Consider the following 19,844-nt stretch of genomic DNA (forward strand, 5'->3'; position numbering starts at 1 on the left):
TCAGTTTATAAATTTTATTAGCTGGAGAGTGTACACAGTACTTACAATTGCATCTATTAAAGACCAAAATACACTTGAAAAAATGCATCATATAAAAAAAAATTAAAAACTTTGAACTATGTACAAACTTTGCCTGACATTATGTTAAGCTCAGGACCCTCCCACGCCCATTCACAAAAGTTTATTTTCCCCCTCTTTTTAACATGTAGGGCCTTCAAGCCACTTAGCATCACTTGAGGATCATTTTTTCCCAAATCCTGTTCTTTACACTCCTATAAATCTGGGTTTTGATGGGTTTGATGCTTCACTGCTCTGGGTCAATCAAACACATTTCTCCCCAAGCCTCTTCTTTCATCCTCACCCGCTCTTTTACTCACTCCCAAAGTGGAGTTTTTGCTCAAGTGTAGCCAATCTACAAAGAAATCTCATTTAATTACTATAGGGAGGTTTGGACTGGGCATGTCTCCAATTTAACAGATTTCCCTGAAAAAGCAAGCAGACATTTTTGGTACCGTGGTGTTAACTGCTGGCTCCAACCTCACCAAATTAAACACAACTTTCAGCAGTGATACCCAGAACACAAAACAAATAAAAACATGACAGGAGCACTCGGGCTTTCACATCACTATTTAAAGTATCAACAATAAGACTTTGTAGAACACAAATCTGTATTTCTTCACACACAACCTACAACAGCAGATCAGAGAACCTGAATATGAAGGGATATTGGGAAACAAGTTCTAGCTGGCTAGAAAAAGTTTACAAGTTCTTTAAGAAAAGTAATTACTCATTAAAGAAAAAACAAAACAAAATCTATGTCAGAGCAATAATCTTGCTTCCCAAACTTCCAGCTCTCAGAGGGGGTCCCTCAGGACAGAGATTTACCATCAACTAAAGAGCAAAAAAAACAGCATGGAGAGGCTCTTACTCCAGCACACAAATATTCCACCAACAAAATGTACAGGTGCTCCAAAAAAATATTTACAGTAATGCTGCAAATCCAACTAAAATTCCTTAAGGAGAGCTGCACGTTCCCAAAATGGGGGAGATCCCAGGAAATGCTGCGTGAGGGTCTCAGGTGCCAACTGAGGAAAATCAGCACCGGCCTGGAAGTGGGCAAGGATTTAAGGCAGAAGCAACCAGAGGCCCTGATGATGCCATCGATGTTAAAAATACCCTTGAAATCATTAGAAATAAACCCTAATTAAGAGTTGTGAGCAGAGTGTCAGATTACTGGTTTAACTCAGGACAAAAATTGAAAGAAGGAAGATTTCTTTGCCTGCCAGGAAGCGGGCCAGCTCCTCCTGCAGCTGCAGGTGTCCCCATGGCCGAGTTATCTTCCCAGCTCCAGCTGTGGGGAGGGCTCGGACACGGAACCAGGAACTCCCAACCAGGAGCTGAGCTGCACTTAAGAGATCCAGCTGCCAATTCCAAACCCCCTCTGCAGTTCCTCCTTGTCCTTTCACTGCCTCCACAGGTCATCCTTACACCTGGGACAAGCTCCCTCTTCCTCCAGGATTGCCTGCTCACAAGGATCCAACATTTCTCCTCCCTCTTCTCCTTCTCACACTCTCAGGTTTAGTATTTTTCTTGCATTCAAAGGAAATAGAATTTTCCAGGCTCTGTTCTTTTGTATCCTCCCAGTCTTCCACAACTTGCTGATTTGTCCTTCACTTTGTCTTTAGTCAGGAGCTTCCAGTAAATGGGAAAAACACGGGAGGGAGGAAATGTAATTTTCAGGCTGCACTTGAAATCAGCATTCACTGAATTTAACCCAGTCTCACCCATCCCTGGCTGCTTTCCTCAAAAACTCCTCCCTCTGCAGCTTCACCTGGCCAGGTTCACATTCACCTGGCAACATTCCCAACTCCAAACTTCACTGCTGTGATCCAGTTTGAACTACAGAACACAAAAATTGGAAAATCTGGGACTCCCAACAGGCAGATGAACCAGAGAGCAGCTGGGTAACTCATTAAGGTGGGAGAGGGGAACAGGAATGGAATGGTGAGAAATCACCTGTTAAATGCTTTTAACTACTGCTCCCATCAGCAAAATTCAAATCCTAAGAATAGGGCAGGCTTAGAATCTAAATTAAAGATCTGTTCTGTGGAGATGCTCAGCCCAAAGCCAGCTCTAGGTCATGGAAAAATCCTTTTTTTTTATAATGTAAGTACTGCTCGTTCACTAAGTGCCACTTTTGTTTTGTTTTTAAGAGGATAATTTATAAAAAGCATGAAAGGTTCATTGGTATCTGCCTTCATTTGTTAAAGAGTCCTTCAGGTACCTCAGGCTGAGCTGCCCCAGCTGCTGCTGTCCTGAGTCATCCATCACTCTGAACTGTAGGACTGATTTAGGCATCAAAAACATCATCCCAACAATGGTCAAGTCCCACTCTGGGACTGAGGATTCCACGTCTCCTGGAGGAACCATGGACTTCACTGGCAGGTGAGAAAGAAGATTTAAAAACAAAACAAAAAAAAAAAGATCCTTTGGAAGAGACTCACTTAAAAGTTTCAATCCTTTTTATACTCACATCCATCTTTCTTCCAAAGCAACAAGTACTGGCAATGAACATACAAAACCACCCAGAAACTGATTTACTGATCCAATCCCCCCCACATCACCCTGTCCCACCCCACTGGCAACAGAGACACAAAACATCAAGTCCTGCAATAATCTTGACTATTTCTAGCATTGATTGGATGGCTGAACCTTTCCCAGAGAAGAGCTTCTTTATACATTTACAAGGTGGAATTGAAAAGAATCCCCTTGAGTTTCTGCCAGGGCTGGAAGTGCAACAGCAGGGCCCAGCTCAGGGAAAATGAAGTCCAAAAGGGGTGAGGAGTGGATGGAATAACAAATCTCTGCTGGCCAAACACAGGCCTGTGGTGCAGCCACTCAGTGCTGGTTGGAGCAGCTGGAATCTGTCCCTGGACAGGGCTGTGCTGCACCAGCCACAGGGATTGAGGCGAGAAAATGAAGGAAAACCAAAGGGATGAGTGTTCAGACTCCGAATTCCCTGTGCTGGATCAGGAGAGGGCACCAAGGAGTCTGAAAGGTTCTGTTTGTAGAATTGAAACCTCAAGCACCTCCTCAACACATGGTGCTTGCTCTGTGGAAAAGGACAGGCTGTGACATGGAGATTGTCCCACTCCAGGATTCACTGGACACTCTGGGCAGGCAGGACAGGCTGGCAGGAGGGACGGGAATTCCTTTCAGGAGTTTTTCCCAGGAAGCAGGGGTTAGGAGACCCTGATCATCTGTGTCATCGCTTCTTCGTTGGTTTGAGTTGGATCCTGCAGACACAAAATGTTGGAAATCCCACATTTTTCCATGAAGCAGAGAGAACCACACACAACAATGGAGGGAGGAGACACTCCTGCCCTTCCCTTGATCTCCAAAAATGTCCTATTTTCCCTGGGTTTTACAGGCCAGTGTAAGAGACTGAGACACAAAAAATCCTAATACTTCCCAGGAATGTGTTGTTTCTGGTATTTAGGAAGACCTAGGACTGGTCTGACACTTAGGAATGACTTTAGCTCAAAGTAAGAAATACTCCCTGAAGGCACAGAACTGCTCTAAAGCACTGAGCAACAACAGAACCCGTTCATTCTACTCCATTGTGTCCCTTCCTTTGAAAAATGCCTTGCACTTTTTATGCAAATCAATATACAGCTAAGAATCAGATATTCCCATCTTTTAATTCCCATCAGATGTAAAGATAAGGTGTCTCTACCTTTCATTCATGTCCTGAAAGAACACACCACAACCCAACCAGAAAGGTTGTTTTACAAACAAAGAATGTTTGTGTGCATTTATCCTAGGAACCACAAAGTGAACACACTTCTCTCCACATTATTGTCATTTAATTCCTCAGGGCACACATCCCTTGCTCTCCACAAGCAGCAACAGGAGGGGTTTTTTTTCCAACACTTGGAATAAATTTAAAGGCAGGGAGGACCAAGGGTCAGCAGCCAAGCCCAAAAACCCAACCAAAGCAGCACAGACACCTCTGATGTGTGTCCTGAAGGGCTGAAATTTGCCCCAAACCCCACTCACCTGCATGTGAGGGCTGTCCTTTTCCTTGGGGGAGAAGAAGCGGCCCCCCTCTCCCCGTTTCCTGGCCATGGCGTGCCGGTGCCGGGACTCGTGCAGGTATTTCTGCAGCGAGGGAAGGAGCAGGTGAGGGAGCAGCCACTCCTTCCAGTCACTGCTTCCCAGGGGCAATTCCCAGTCCCATCCATCCCCCTGCCCCACTCCTTCCAGTCACTGCTTCCCAGGGGCAATTCCCAGTCCCATCCATCCCCCTGCCCCACTCCCTCCAGTCACTGCTTCCCAGGGGCAATTCCCAGTCCCATCCATCCCCCTGCCCCACTCCCTCCAGTCACTGCTTCCCAGGGGCAATTCCCAGTCCCATCCATCCCCCTGCCCCACTCCCTCCAGTCACTGCTTCCCAGGGGAAATTCCCAGTCCCATCCATCCCCCTGCCCCACTCCCTCCAGTCACTGCTTCCCAGGGGCAATTCCCAGTCCTATCCATCCCCCTGCCCCACTCCCTCCAGTCACTGCTTCCCAGGGGCAATTCCCAGTCCCATCCATCCCCCTGCCCCACTCCTTCCAGTCACTGCTTCCCAGGGGCAATTCCCAGTCCCATCCATCCCCCTGCCCCACTCCTTCCAGTCACTGCTTCCCAGGGGCAATTCCCAGTCCCCATCCATCCCCCTGCCCCACAGACACCTGTCGTGCTGACAGTCAATGCAGGCTCACACACAGCTCCAGACACTCCCAAAAACACCCAAAGGAAGAACTGTCCCCAAGGGACTTTAAAAATTTACTCTGATGTAGCTCATGAACAACAAAAGCATCATAAAACTGAGGAACACCCTGATTCTAATCCTCATTTTCCAGCCCAGGTGGGATTCTGTGCCTTTCTCACAGAGCAACCCTGTGTTAGACCCGAGTTTTATTCTCACCCTTCGCTCTTTGGGGATTTTTCCCTCTGCTTCCAGCTTTGCCCGTGCCTGCCTCCTCTTCAGGATGCGGTGGTACTGCTTGGCATTGACATAGAGGGGCTCCTCTTCCAGCATCTCTGCTCCAGGCAAAGGGATCCTCTGGATGGCTGGGACTGAGCCAGCTCCAGGCACCATCTGTATGGAGAAGGAGGGTTTAGTTCAGAGAAGGTGGGTTTAGTCCTTGCAGCTCAGCACACAAACTGAACACAAAAATGCCATTAAAAATCTAAATATTAAAATGGAAAGTGGGTTTTGCTCAGGTAATGCAGCCACTTAAATGAAGAGGAGCAATAAAGCTGTTCTCAAACTGCAGAGCCAATTTAAACAAATCAACTCCTTGTCAGTCCTGCTGGGTTTTTCTGATAAAGGTAAAATTTCAATACAATTCCATGACTGTGTTGCTGCTTCTTGGACAATTAAACAAACAGGACATGGCTGGTGCTTCCCTTTCTTTTGGGTTATCTCTTACTTCAATTCTTTCATTTCAGAGCATTTCTAAGCAACATCACAGAGCTGCTGACATCTAGTGGGGACCAACAACATTCCAGTCCTCACACTACAAAGAAACAGGAACTGGCAAGAAAAACCTCTATAAGTGATGGAAACAAATCCTAAGGGATCCTCAAGAAAACCAGTAGTGACTCAATCTATTTAAACCTTTGCTCATCAGTTCACAGCTCAGTTTGAATTTAGGTTTTTAGATTTCTGAGCTGCTGTGGGAGAGAGGAAGTACAGAACACACAGATCACAGCAGGATCCAGGTCTTTGAAGCTGAAAATTTGTAATTTTTAAACTAATGGAACTTACAGAAAAGACTGAGCATATGAAGGTGACCTGAATCTCAGACAAGAGTTTATCAGAGAATCAGGGAATCACAGGATGGTTTGGGTTGGAAGGATCTTAAGGATCACCCAGTTCCAACCTTCTGCCATGGGCAGGGACACTTTCCACCATCCCAGGTTGCTCCAACCTGGCCTTGGACACTTCCAGGGATCCAGGGGCAGCCACAGCTTCTCTGGGCACCCTGTGCCAGCCCCTCCCCATCCTCCAAGGAGAAATTCCTTCCCAATATCCCACCTAACCCTGCCCTCCATCAACTTAAAGCCACTCCCCACTGTCCTATCCCTACCCTTGTGAAAACCCTGCTAGATTTGAGTACAGACACCCTAAAGCTCAGCTTCCAAAGGCAGCAGTGGGAATTTCACACCTACCATGACCATTCCCCCTGAATTGACCACGTTCCCAGCCACCGGCAGTGTCACCGTGACCGTCCCCTGGCCACTGCTGGTGGTGTTGGTGTTGGCTCCAGTTTGGACAATCTGGGCTCCAGCCAGGCTGGCTGCTGGAATGGTGATCATGCCTGTAACAGGGACTGTAACTTTAAGGAAGGAGAACACAAAAGGAAAAAAAAAAAAGAAAAAAAAAGAAAAGAACGAAAAAAAAAAACCAAACGAAACAAAAACACGCACACAAAAAGAAGGGAACAGCATTAGTCCCACTTCTGTGTTTTACTCATTCATCCTTCCAGAACATGCACAGAGGGAGGAAAAGCGTTCAAGTGAGGGATTAAATTCCATCAGAACTCCTGGTTTTTGCATTTGTAACCTCACTGTGAGTAACCATGCACTCCTGAGGTGGAAAAGCAAAAATAAGGGTTTCTATTCTACCAGCCCTTGCCAGAGACAAGGAGATTTTCTGTTTCTGGGGGAAGAACCCCAGAGTGAATTGCTGCAGAACACAAACACCTAAATAAATCAAAAGCCTTCTCAAAGAGGTATCCTGGCTCCTCCCAGCCCTCCTACCTTGCTGCAGGATGGTGCCATCAGCATTCACGGGCTGGTACACGATGGTCTGGCCCTCAGCAGCCTGGGCAACCTGCTGGCCTTGCACCGCTATCTGCTGCTGGGTCTGAACAAAACAAAGAGCACAAGAACGTTACAAATTGCTTCTTTTTTCCAGTGTTTACAATTCCTGAATGAACACATGGTGCTTGAGGTGTTCCAGGTGTCTATTTCTGTTGCCTCATTAGCAGCAGTAAGAAATAGGCTGGAGCACAGACCAAATAACTGGAGATCAAACACCTGAAGCACATGTAAGATGCTTTTTCTAACAGTTTAATAACGAAAAAAACAAATTCTAGGTTTCCTGTCTCACTATGAAGATGTGAAAGGAGGAACTATTCTGCTCAGAAATTTAATTTTGGCCCTAACCAAAAGCATCAGCAGAAACCCCAGGTGTGACTGGACTACTGCACACGATGGCCCAAGTATGGAATTAGCAATGCTTCATGTTTTCAAAATTCAACAAAGAGACAAAAACAACCACGAACCAATAAAATACAGAAACACGATGGAGAAAAACATGCAATCTAATTATTCTGCCCCAGAGTCATGTATGAAACACTACAAAAACATGACACTCATTCTCAAGTTCTCCTCAATATTAATAATTCCTTTTTTTTTTTTTTTGGCCTTTTTTTTTTTTTTTACTTAACCACATCTTAAGTCATTTGTCAAGTTTCTCTTCCTGTTCCTCTGCAGAAAAGCCTTTCATGCTGGTGCAGTTACCTGTGTCTGGCCAGCAGTAACTGCAGTCTGGGGCTGCTGTATAATGATCTGCTGGGTCTGGCCCTGCTGCCCCTGTACCTGCACAGCCTGCCCACCTTGAATCTGAATCTGACCTGGCTGGACCAACTGAATCTGTGGAAGAAAGAGTCAGAAAGGAACATTAACTATGCCTCTGATTTCTCCCTCCTCGGCCTCAGCATGACCAAGTCATCTCTGAGGGTGATTTACTGTTGCACAGAAAAAGAAAGCAGCGAGTCTTCTCTTTTTCCAGTTGAAAATGAGGAGTTTTAATGGATTGCTCCCTGTGACACAGCAGCCCAGCCACGCAGGGCAGAGGGACCAACGCGCTGTGTCACTGTGCTCCAGCAGCTCTGCACTGCTTACACAATAAATCACTCAGGAGAAATCAATTATTCACATGGCACTGGGAACCAATAGTCAGGTGGAAGAAGAGGAGGACTAAGATTTAAGACATCTGTGGGGTGTTAATTATCCAGCACTCAGAAGTAGTGCTGGGATATATAAAGTTGTCCTCAGCTTTGCAGAGTCTTTCCACCACTGTGGAATGTTCTTAGATTAAAAAAAGAAGAGCTGGAATATGGTTTGGAGTTTGTGTTTAAAAACACAGTTATGGGTTTTCCTCCAACAACCAGACTGAGAAGAACCTCATAAAAATACAGTGGTTTTCAACAACGGAAATTTTAAATAAACCTCTCAAAACACCAAGACATCATTTGCCTTCCTGGACTGTGCTGGGTTCCTAAATCCCATCCTAAATCACCAGGACACTTTCATTATGCCATGGTTACAGTTCTTCCCTTTGCTTTTGAGGAACACTTTGACCACCTCCTTAAATTTACCAACTGTCTTTTAAACAGATAAATACTTCCCAAAAAATCCATCTTCTGTACCTCCTTCACTATTGCCTTCTGTGCAACAGGAATGTTTAAATTCCCCTTCAGCCATCACATATTAGACAGGCTCAAGCACAAATTATTTTCAAGAAACTTCCTTAAATAATTTTTTTTAAATCCTCTTTCTGAGCCATAAGTTGAACAGGCACCAGATCCCCTACTACACCGCAAGGGCCAGATAAAATATCCCAACCAACAAAAATCCTGGTCTAGGGGAAGGTATCCTGCCTGTGGCAGGAGGGTGCCAACTGGATGAGCTTTTCGATCTCATCCAACCCAAACCATTCCATGATGAAAACCCCCAAACCAACCCAGCTGTGTTTTAGTGTTTTTAATCCAAAAAGTTTGCACCAGGCCATAGAACATAAAAACTGAGTTCATAAAGGACTTTCACTCATTCCCACCGGGCCAGAGCCACAAAGCACCACCTCTGCCTGGTTTTAGGGTGCTGAGCAGAGCCTGTGTGGCAGTGGGAGCATCCCAGAGTGTCCCCAGGCTGTGCAGTGCCCCCGGGGTGTCTCACCTGCTGCAGCCCCTGCGTGCCGGACACCGGGACCTGCATGATGGTCTGGCCCTGGCCCCCAGGCACGGCCTGCACCATGATGGGCTGGCCCGTGGAGGTGATGAGCTGTCCCCCGCTCACCTGCACCATCAGCGGCTGCCCCTGCACCTGCGAACGAGGGAACAACAAGGCAACAATGAAAACCCCGCCAGAGCAGCCCCAGTGCTCACCTGTGCTCCTGTGGGGGCAGAGGAACTGAGAAACAGGCACTGAGCTGCTTCAAACCAGCTCTGGGTTCCAGGACGTGCTATGGATTTAGTGAATGATCTGCTTTTCTTGCAGTCTAGCTGTTACAAAGCATGAAAACCGCATTTTCCAGCCACAAGAACTACCTTCATGCACAGCCCACGAGCAAAGTGGAATAAAAAACTTCATTATTCACCTCACAATTACTGATTTTTAATTGGGGTTCCTACTGAGAGAGCTCTGTTCTGACAGGGAGGTTCTGAGGTGGCTTCAGCTCTCCCCAATTTCATGCCTACAGCGTTTCCATTTTCTATCTGACACAGAGCATGAGATGTGCTGAGAGAAACTCTCCATGATTATTGAGGGAAACTGTAACTGGAGCAACACAAAATGGAGTTCAGGGAGGAAAAGTGAAAGTGCATGAGCAGCAGCCACTTCTGGGCCCAAAAAGGCATAGAGTGGATTTATAACATCTAAATATAAAATTAAAATCTAAAATCTAAAATCTAAAATATATGTGTGAGGGTGGTGAGGCCCTGGCACAGGTTTCCCAGAGAAGCTGTGGCTGTCCCATCCCTGGAAGTGTTCAAGGCCAAACTGCACAGGGCTTGGAGCAACCTGGGATAGTGAAAGGTGTTGGGGTTGGAACTGCATGAGGTTTAAGGTCCCTTCCCACCCAAACCAGTCTGGGATTCTGTGGTAACTTTGGTTTGAGAGTCTCCAGACTCTTGGACCCAAGAGTTCTTCATCTCTCTGGTCACTGGGAAAAAGGCCCATGAAAAGAAAAACGAAGGGAAAACCTCTCTGTTTGAACTCCCTCACCTGCCAAGTCCCCAAATTGCCCAAATGCATCTTGTAAAATGCTCTGCCTCCACGGCCTAAATGCAAAATGATCTCATGAACCAGGGAAGCACAAAATCTGATTTGTTTAGGGACAAGTACAACACAACGTGGTAAAGTCACTGCGTTCCTGGGTTTCACACCCCATGGGGTGAGGAACCAAATCCTGCAGGGAGCAACCAACTGTGGTTAACACGTGGAATTTGACTTTCTGGGTCACCACTCTGTCCCTCAGCCTGTCCATCTCCCATCCAAAGCCCTCAGCCCCTGGGCTGGATCACACAGGGAGGAGCATGCTCAGGTCAGCACAGAGAAGCACAGGCAGCAGCACAATATCCAAGAAGCAGAAAGGAAAACAAGACATTCCAGGATTTTTGTTAATGAATTAGAGCAAGCCAAAATAGAAAAAAAAAAAAAAAAAAAAAGGGTGGGGACAACATAACAACAACCAGAGGCCCCAGTGAGCCCAGCAATCCAAGTCAGGCAGCGTTTGAGATTTGAACTCTGAACATAAAAAATGCTGTGTTAACTTTGCACCTGGCAGGGCCACTCCAGCCCCTTGGAACCATCCTGCTCTGAGGAATTACAGACCAAACAAAACCAAAATACTGAGTGCAAAACTGCTACAGTTGCCCAGGGTCTGTCAATTGCTCTAAAAAGGGCTCCTGGAAAGCCTGGCTGAGTTAAGTGGAGGCTGCAAGACAGGAAATACCTCACACTGAAACAAGTGATTCCTTCCAAACTGGGATGTATTCGCTGTCTGGATTCACATGGCTCCTGGGTTTCCCTGTGTTGTTCACAGGTAAATAAGAAATTGGATCTCTCAGTGCCACAGAGGCCAATATTGTCCCCAGGTGCCCTTTTAGTCGCAGGTGAGAAGGTTCCACTGCTCAAGCTCAGGCTCCCCCAGCACCTCTGTCTGTCTCATGCAGTGAAGGCAGAGCCCTCCTCAGGAAGGAGCTCAGAAACTTCATTTCCTTGGAATTACAGGAAATCTTTGGGGTTTACCCTGACTGTTACTTCCTCATTTTGGTGTTTTTAACTTTGAAGTCGCATTGAACCACAATTCCTTTCCAGAATTCCTGGCATGCACCTGGGACCTCAGGAACAGCTCCAATCCCATGGCAAACCCTACAGCCAGCACCCAGCACAGATTCCTGCTCCACATCCCCCTGCTCCTCTTGGAAACCCTGGGAAAAACACAGCATTAGATATGTGGTGCTGGGGAGGGTCATGCAGTGCTCAGAAACACAATCAGAGAGGTCACCACTACCTGGAGGGTCTGGACTTGCTGGCCTGAGGCCGATGCCACCTGGGCCTCAGTCTGCAGCTGGACAGCTGTGACACCTCCCTGCTGCGGGGAACAGGAACAGGGAGAGCTTGAAACATGGAAATGCACAGCTCTGACACCACACAACACACTGCTGGGACAGGGGGGGTTGGGGTTCATCCACACTGCTCCAGAACACGAGGAATGGGAATTGTAGCAACCCTAAGGATGGAGTTCCCCGGAGCTGCATGTGGCACTGGAAGGCTTCAATATCCCAACTCGCAGGGAACAGGAGGGATCATTTTGCAGGATTTAAAGCTCAGTTTCAGGGTTTTAGTCTGCTCACTGCCCAGGTTTGTCACTGTGAAGGGTTCCAAATTTTGGTCCCTCTGGTTTGTCATGACAAAGCCCTTCCTGCAGCACAGTCTGAGCTCATCTCTGCCGCTCCTGTGTCGCTGCCTGCCCACCAGTGACCCTCAGGGACAGTCTGGAGAGGTTGCAGGAGCAGTTAGAGCTAAAAGCCTTTTCTATCTTTAGCCTCTTTGCTAAGAGGCCCAAAATACTCCCTGTAACTGTGTTAGCATGGGGAGATGAAGGACAGCTCCCTCCCAAGTGCTGCAACAGCCTGGTAAAACAACTTATTTTAGAAAAATGTTTCATGTCACACACAGGCTTTAAGAGCCTGTACTGAAAACCAAAGCCAAGGGATGGTTTTGTCTCCTTTTTACCTAGAAATTGTCAATAAACCAAATACATCTTTGGTTATGTGCTGCAAACAGGTATTTCGGGTAATCCTTAATATAAAATGTTTTAATCTCAAGTGCAATCTTGTTCTGGCTGAAAAAATCAACTTCAGCTAAACCCAGTGGAAGGATCTGGTCCCTGCTGAGGCCAATGCAAAGCAGATCTCCCTGAAAACAGGATCCAGTGGCTCAGTCCTTTGCATGACAAACCACCAAACCCTTCTTGCCTTGAACTAGAACAGAAGATGCAGCAAAAATCCAGCAGCAGCTGAAAATACATCCCTAAATCTGCATACAGAAGGCTTAACAGTAAAAAGCAATCAGCTCTTAAAACTCAGCCCTGATATTTCACACACTGAAACAAGAACTTCTTTGTGGGAAGGATGAATTCACCCCTAGCTACTTGGTTAATCCTGTTCTGTGTGTTTGCTTTGCTCCACCTGTAGTTCTGAAACAAAGAATCTCAGTAAACGTTCATTTGAGAAAGCTGGAGGAAACATCTGTGGGCTTGAACAAAACCTATTTTAATTTTGGGGGAACTGTTCTTGTGGACAATTGATTGTTTCTGTTAATATTCTGTTTCCTCCATTTCCAGAGATGTGTTCATATATTCTTATACATTTTTATATTTTGCTTTCCCCATGTCACTAGCAGTTTACAAACTCCCTGCTACGCTGAAATTTGGTCACTTCCACACCTGCAATTCCATTTCCTAATAAGTATATTTTAAAAAACCACATTTACCCTGACTTCCAGGCAGGTGACATCAGTGCCCAAGTGACAGAAGTCAGGTGAACAGGTGCCCAAGAAGGATCAGGAAACCCCCCAGTGCTGCTGTGCCCCTCTGAGGGGTGCAAAGGGTTCCCAAATTCCCACATTCCGTACCTGCTGCTGGATCTGCCCGGCCTGCACCACGATCTGCTCCGTGGAGCTGCTGCTGTTGGCTGTGTACTGCTCCATGGTGCCTCAGCCCCTGGCAAGACAAGGCAAAACTCAGGTGATCACTGTCCCAAGGTTCAGGAATTCCCGTTCTCCCCCGGGAGTTGCAAAGCCAAGCAAAGCAAGCTGCCCCCAGGACAGATCTCTCCCAGAGCTGCTCCATCTCAGCAATGAACAGAGGTGCCACATCCAACCCCAGTGAGCAGCAGAACCACCTCAGTTCTGTCCCACATTCCAGGGACTCCACCAGTTCTGAGTCTGCACATCCTGGGCTCCAGCCAGGTGCCCACCCAGGGGAGTGTCACTGCTGGAAAACCTCAGGAAATGCAACCTTTAGGTGTGAAACCAAACAGCTCTTCAAGAATTCAGCAGAGCTGTGAAGCCTTCTCTCCTTCCCCCACTACACACCATGCTCTCCTCGTATTTCTTCCCTCTCCTCCTACTCTCCTGGAATGGTTTGGGCGGGAAGGGACATTAAAGCTCATCCAGTGACACCTCCCACTATCCCAGGCTGCTCCAAGCCCCATCTGACCTGGCTTTGGACACTGCCAGGGATCCAGGGGCAGCCACAGCTTCTCTGAGCACCCTGTGCCAGGGCCTCCCCACCCTCACAGGGACAAATTTCTTCTTTAAAGAAGTATTTATACACTCAAATATGTCCTTCATGTATTTTGGGAACCACCAACAGATTTGCCAGCACCTCCATCCTCTTGCTGCCTCTCTCTCATTCCTTGGCCCTTTCCCTGCACACTTCAACACCACTGTGCTGAAATAAAACACCTCTTCCCTGCCATGGCTTCTCTCCTCACTGGCCCAACAAGGGCAGAATTCCTACTGCAGTGAGGTGTTTGATTTATGTCACGACTGAACAAGTTCCTGCCACATTGGTGAAAGAAAGCACAGCCTGGAACTTGAATTTTCCAAGTCTAAAGCAACGAAACCTCAGGGTCCCTCAAATTTTCAGGGAATGCTGACAGGATGAAGTCACAGACTCTCTCTGTACCAGTTGCTGTGGTTACTGCTGCTGTTTGAGCGCCATCCTTTGCCCATTTATTGACACTTTTTCACCGCCAGAATAAAAGAAGATAAATATTCTTTCTGAAGATGCTGCTGTCTGGTTCACTTCAATTTTGCACTGGATACTTCCATTTCTGCCTTAAACTAAAATCTTTAATTAAAACATTACCAGTTCTGTAATCCCAACACTGCACCAGCTGCCTGAAGTTCTGGACAAGGTTCTACCAGCGCTGGATCCTCACCCTCCAAGGGATTATCTCATCCCCTTCATTAAACACAGAGTATCCAAGTTAAATATTAAAGATCAGGGATCAATCAATGGCAGAGAACGGCAGCTCCTCCCCCAGTGAGCTCACGGGCAGCTCCTCCTCACTGGGGAATGCTCTGGTAAAGGGCTGTCCGAGTTTCAGCAGCAGATATTCATATAGACTATATATATATATATATAACAAATATCCTGAGTTGTAAGGGACGCGTTAGGGATCATTAAACTCCTGGTTCTGCCAGCCCCAAGAAATATATACAAATATATGTATGAGGCCATGGAAGCTACACCAGGACGTTTCCTCAACAACCAACCCACACCAAGAGCAAACCAGTGCCACGAACAGTCCGAGAGCTCCAAAGCATCATTTTAACCGTGTCACAGCCCGGAGCAGAGCTCCTGAACGGGCAGAAGTTTCCAGGGCAGAGCCTGTGACGCTCCCGTGGGATCCCAGCGCTCCAAGGACACCGCGGAGCCGCACGCCCACGCCAGGCCGGGATTTCACACGAGCGGCGCGGAGGGGGCGGTCTGAGCACCACATGTGGAGCACAAGTTTAGCTCCCGGCTCTTTGTGGAGCCCAGAGATGACCCGGGGCTGTTGTTTCAGTGCGGGAAGCCCCGGCCCGGGGGTCCCTCGGTGCGCTCGAGCCCCTCGCTGCCCCAAGGGCCGGCCCTGCTGCCGGAGCACCGCGTGCCCGCACATCTGGGGAGGCGGCACCGGAACGGGCAGCCTGGGCCCCCGGGCCAGCGGGGAGGCTCCCGGGGAGGGCGGGGCACTGCGGGCTCCAGGCTCCGCCGGGGGAGGAGGCCGGGCTCCGCTGCGGCGCTCGGCCCCGCGCCCCCGGCCCAGCCCCGGACCACCCGACCCCGCTCGGCTCGCTGCTCGCAGCGCTGCTCGGCCCCGCGCCCCCGGTTCCCCCGCGGCCCCAGCGCGGCCGAGCCCGGCCCGGCCCCGGTTCCCCCCCTCAGCCCCTGAGTGGCCGCGGCCCCGCCAATCCCGGCGCGCGGGGGCTCCATATTGGCCGCTCGCGCTCACCGTGCCGCGCTGCCCGGTCCGCGCCCCGCGCTGATTGGCTCCGCCGCGGGGCCCCGAAGCCCAATCAGCGCCCGCACTCGCCCGCCGCGCAAAATGGCGCCCAACCGCGGACAAAGGGGGCGAGGGGCGGGGCCCCGCCCGGCCGCGGCCGCCCAACCGCGCGCCTCGCCCCGCCCGCCGCCGCTGCGCCTGCGCGGGGGGCGGTGGCGCGCACGCGCGGGAGGGGCCCCGCGCCAGCCCCCGTCCTTCAGGCTCCGCCCACCGACCCGGAATGTTCTGGACAGGGACCATAGAGAGGGTCCGCCCGCGCGGACGGAGCGGCGCGGCCGCCATGTTGTGTGGGGCTGGGCGGCCTTGTTGCGTGGGGCGCGGCCGCCATGTTGTGTGCGGTCATATCGCCTTGGTGTGTGAGGCGATACCGCCGTGTTGTGTGGGGCTGGGCGGCCGTGTTGTGTGCGGCCATATCGCCTTGGTGTGTGAGGCGATACCGCCGTGTTGTGTGGGGCTGGGCGGCCGTGTTGTGTGCGGCCATATCGCCTTGGTGTGTGAGGCGATACCGCCGTGTTGTGTGCGGCCATATCGCCTTGGTGTGTGAGGCGATACCGCCGTGTGGGCTGAGGAGGATCCGCCAAATCCCCGTGAGACGGATCCGCCATTTCGCCGCCAGGCGGAGCCCCTGAGGCAGCACCGCCAATGTCCCGCTGAGGCGGACCCGCCGTGCCGGCTGAGGCGGGGCCGTGTGGCCGTGAGGCGGAGCCGTCCTTGCGGCGCGGCCGGAGCGATGTGGGCGGTGCTGGGCAGGCTCGGCGTGGCGCAGGCTGTGGGCCCGGCCCGGTTGATCGCTCTGCGCCCCGCGGGTGCGGCGGCCGAGGGGCCCTGAGGGGTGGGAGGAGGAGGAGGAGGAGGAGGAGGCGGAGGAGGGTGATGATGGTGATGAGGACGAGGGCGGCAGCCTGGGGGTGCCCCTTGTGTGGTGACCCAGGGCTGGGGCCTCCTCCCGGGCCGGAGCTGCGGGCGCAGTGGGACCGGGTCAGGGGCACCGGCATCTTTAGCGGTGTTATGTTTGTCCCGCTGTCACAGATCAATTAGGCTTACCCTCGCCCCCTAACACACTGCCTAGCTTGAGGTTCCTAATAATTGTTTTTCTCTCATCTTTCCAGCCGCAGGAGCCTTCTCCATACCCCACGTTACCATGGCCACCCACTTCTCCAAGGATCAGGAGGAGAGAGTGCGTAGGAAATGGGTTACATGGGATATTGTGTGTACAAAGAGCCCTTCCCCTTACTACAGCCCTGACAGCACGGCACTGGCTGCATCCCGCAGCTTTTGGTCGCAAAGTGGCTGCCAGTGCTGAATTCCATGTGCTTTTTGTGTGTAGTGTCAGCGTGGCAGATGCTGTGCAGCAGCACAGAGCTCGCCTGCCTGCCTGAACACCTCAGGACTGGTGCTGCTAGAGGGGTTTCACTGATCCAGCTGTACTCTCTGTCCCATAATTACCCTTTTAAGTTTGATTTTGTAAGATTACCTGCTGAGCTGGCGCATGATACTTATAAATGATCTTGTTGAGAAGGTGTAGTGGGTTTGTAATTTTGTATATGGGGTGTGCAATTCTCTATATTGGGTTTGTAATTCTCTGTAGTGGGTTCGTAATTCTCTATATTGGGTTTGTCATTCTGTGAGCTTGGTTTGTAATTTTGTGAATTTGGTTTGCAGTTCTGTCTCTGGGGCTTGTAATTCCACGTGTGGGGTTTATAGCCCATGTCAGCTCAAACACTTGCTCCCTGCACAGCAAACTCAAACTCTCCCCCTCTTGCTGCCCAGTTCCCAGTCACCAGAGCCCTGTGTGCCCAGGTATGCTCTCTCAGGAGGTTTTGTTGCCTCTGCTCTGCAGATCAGGTGTGTGAAGGGGGACCTGTTCTCGTGCCCGGGCACGGACGCCTTGGCCCACTGCATCAGTGAGGATTGCCGCATGGGCGCCGGCATCGCCGTGCTCTTCAAGAAGAAGTTTGGAGGCGTCCAGGAGCTCCTGGATCAAAGTGAGTGGCGCCTGAAGGAGCTCCTGGCTTCCAGCAGGGAGGGTGTTGGAGCTGCTTGGGGTTGTGGAGTGTGGCTGTTTTAAAAACACCTTGATTTTTGTGCTTTAGAGAAGAAGACGGGGGAGGTGGCGGTTCTGCGGAGGGACGATCGGTACATTTACTACCTGGTAAGGGCTGGGGTGGCACTGGGACAGCTCCCTGGAGCTAAACTACATCACATACCAGGCATTAATAGCTGTGGGGGTTTTGGTCATATTCATGGAGTCATGGAATCACAGAATGCTTGAGGTGGGAAGGGACTTTAAAGCTCATCCTGGGCAGGGACACCTTCCACTGTCCCAGGTTGCTCCAAGCCCCATCCAGCCTGGCCTTGGACACTTCCAGGGATCCAGGGGTGGCCACAGCTGCTCTGGGCACCCTGTGCCAGGGCCTGCCCACCCTCCCAGGGAACAATTCCTTCCCAGTATCCCATCTGACCCTGCCCTCTGGCAGTTCCCCTTGTCCTGTCACTCCAGGCCCTTTTAAAGAGTCTCTCTCCATCTCGTTGGCTCCCTTCAGGCACTGGGAGGGATTTCTGGAATGCTCCTCTCAGCAAGAGCTGTGAGATGTGTCCTCAAACATTGCCAAGCTCTTCTGTGCATCTGCATTTCACCTTTACTTGGACACAGCTGGCTGCTAAACTAGAGTGTTACAAGCTGTGAAATGTAGTTCTTTGTTCAAGTCCTTCCACAGAGGCAAGCCTGGGTGTGGAGTTTTGGGATATGTGTGTTTTGTAGCAGTATTTATAACAGACAGTGGCTTGCAGTGGTCATGCCAGAGGCACAGCTGAGCTTTGCTGGTTTTCTGTAGATCACAAAGCAGAAGGTTTCTCACAAGCCCACCTATGAGAGCATGCAGAAGAGTTTGGAAGCCATGAAAGCTCACTGCCTGAACAACGGAGTCACCGACATCTCCATGCCCAGGTGAGGGGCTCAGGAACTGGGTGTTTGATTTCTAGGATGTCTGCAGGATGATCCCCTGCTGTGAAATAAGAATTCAAGTATCCACCTCTATCCAACTCCTCTGTTCAGTTGGGCAAATCTAATTTGCATTTCCCAGTGCATTTCAATAATAGCAAAGCGCATTTGAGTTGTTTCCTTGTTCTCCCTGTGAGCTGAGGCAGGGCCACCTCAAACTGCAGCTGCTCCCAGGGCTGGGTGGGTGCAGCACGAGGCCCCACAGCTCTTTTGGTGCTTTGTCTTCCAGGATTGGATGTGGACTCGACGGCCTGCAGTGGGAAAAGGTGTCAGCCATCCTTGAGGAAGTGTTTGAGAACACTGACATCAAGATCACAGTTTACACGCTGTGAGCAGAAGAGTCAAAAAGCTCCATTTCCCCCAATTTTGGGAGCAGAACCTGTGAACTGACAAGGGGGAACCTGTGTGGGGAGCGCGTTCTGCATTCGGGTGTCACTCACTTGTGTGACAGTGACAGGGGCTTCCAGCAGCAACAAGCTCCAGAGAAGTTCATTTGGGCTGTTAATTAGCAGGAGGCGGCGGCGCTGTGGAAACCCTCGGGAGCTCCCAGTGTGTCCCTGCAGCCACCAGGTGTCACTGGGGCTCCACGCAGTGAAACGGAGCCGCTGCCTCTTGGGCGCTCGGGGTTTCTGTTCGGGTTGGTGCTGGTCAGCTGCCCCAGGCAGCCCTGGCACCTCTGGCTTTGTTCTGTTTGCGATGTCCTGCCCGGCACTCGGGTCACTCGCCTGTTCTCACAGGTGTTAACACTTTAATTTCTCCCTTCTGGCCATAAATTGGGTTTGCTGAGATCATGCTCACTCAGGATCATGCTGTGGTGTTCAATAAATAGTGCCCTGCTGTTGGATGGGTCCCTGTGGCTGTTCTGGGGACAGGCTGGGGGTTGCAGGGAGGGGTGTAATTACACCTGATGGGTGTGTTTTATACAGCAGCTGTATCATTTATAGTCTGCACAGCTCGGTTTGGTGAGGATCCAAGCAGGTTGATGTGCTCTAAGAACTCACAGGATTGAGTTTAAAGTGGGATTTTTACATTTCTTTGTTTGCTGCATTTGTAGTCCAGCTGTTACACAAAGGTTGGTGTTTGTTACCCAGAACAAAAGCAGATCAGTAACACCCCTGGTTCCTCAGATCCATGGAAAACTCCTGATTTGGAAGAGTTTGTTCCTGAACTGAGGAACTACCACAGACATTTCCTTCGTGTTTGGTTTCCCACCCTCCCACAATAACAAATCTTTTGGTCTTCTCTCATTCTGAATGCCTAGAAAAGTGCCAGGTGTGTTGAATAAATATAAAAATGGGACATAGGAGTTGGGAATTTTGTAGCATGACAGGGTTGCTGATGGGATTTCCTTGGGCAGGGACTGGGTTAGTCGGTTCTGGGGGGTTTTTTTGCTGCTGCAAATCCTGTTTGTGTCTTTAGGATCTCCCTATTCTTACTCTCCC

The 19,844-nt window shown here is 49.9% G+C and overlaps 2 protein-coding genes across 10 annotated transcripts; one reads left to right on the top strand and one right to left on the bottom strand.

Moving 5' to 3' along the window:
- On the bottom strand, positions 1–15,487 carry NFYA (nuclear transcription factor Y subunit alpha). Of its 9 annotated transcripts, none has more exons than XM_039565280.1 (10): positions 15,351–15,487; positions 12,979–13,066; positions 11,351–11,431; positions 9,016–9,162; positions 7,579–7,710; positions 6,814–6,919; positions 6,223–6,389; positions 4,973–5,146; positions 4,060–4,161; positions 1–3,296 (listed from the first exon to the last, which is right to left on the bottom strand). In XM_039565280.1, exons 2-10 carry the CDS (start codon positions 13,051–13,053, stop codon positions 3,243–3,245), a joined length of 1,038 nt encoding a protein of 345 aa, XP_039421214.1. In that variant the 5' UTR covers positions 13,054–13,066; positions 15,351–15,487; the 3' UTR covers positions 1–3,242. The 9 variants fall into 9 exon arrangements, with proteins under 9 accessions (XP_039421214.1, XP_039421213.1, XP_039421215.1 ...); XM_039565279.1 differs by having other exon boundaries at positions 11,354–11,434; XM_039565281.1 differs by having other exon boundaries at positions 6,223–6,371; positions 11,351–11,434.
- Positions 15,488–15,949: 462 nt separating this feature from the next.
- OARD1 (O-acyl-ADP-ribose deacylase 1) lies at positions 15,950–19,246 on the top strand. The gene is made up of 6 exons (XM_039565411.1): positions 15,950–16,207; positions 16,511–16,578; positions 17,242–17,386; positions 17,495–17,553; positions 18,236–18,348; positions 18,632–19,246. Exons 1-6 carry the CDS (start codon positions 16,132–16,134, stop codon positions 18,732–18,734), a joined length of 564 nt encoding a protein of 187 aa, XP_039421345.1. The 5' UTR covers positions 15,950–16,131; the 3' UTR covers positions 18,735–19,246.
- The last annotated feature ends 598 nt before the right edge of the window (positions 19,247–19,844 follow it).

This window comes from Corvus cornix, chromosome 26 (genome assembly GCF_000738735.6).
Source record: "Corvus cornix cornix isolate S_Up_H32 chromosome 26, ASM73873v5, whole genome shotgun sequence".
Taxonomy (NCBI): Eukaryota; Metazoa; Chordata; class Aves; order Passeriformes; family Corvidae; genus Corvus; species Corvus cornix.

Bases quoted from the DNA above. Each gene is read 5' to 3' on its own strand.
- OARD1 (XM_039565411.1), top strand. From the start codon at position 16,132: ATGTGGGCGGTGCTGGGCAGGCTCGGCGTGGCGCAGGCTGTGGGCCCG. The intron at 17,554-18,235 runs GTAAGGGCTGGG...GGTTTTCTGTAG, and splicing joins ATCGGTACATTTACTACCTG to ATCACAAAGCAGAAGGTTTC. The intron at 18,349-18,631 runs GTGAGGGGCTCA...TTTGTCTTCCAG, and splicing joins ACCGACATCTCCATGCCCAG to GATTGGATGTGGACTCGACG.
- NFYA (XM_039565278.1), bottom strand. From the start codon at position 13,053: ATGGAGCAGTACACAGCCAACAGCAGCAGCTCCACGGAGCAGATCGTG. The intron at 6,390-6,813 runs GTAGGAGGGCTG...CCTTCCTTAAAG, and splicing joins TGGCACCATCCTGCAGCAAG to TTACAGTCCCTGTTACAGGC. The intron at 5,147-6,222 runs GTAGGTGTGAAA...TTCTCCATACAG, and splicing joins ATTCAGGGGGAATGGTCATG to ATGGTGCCTGGAGCTGGCTC.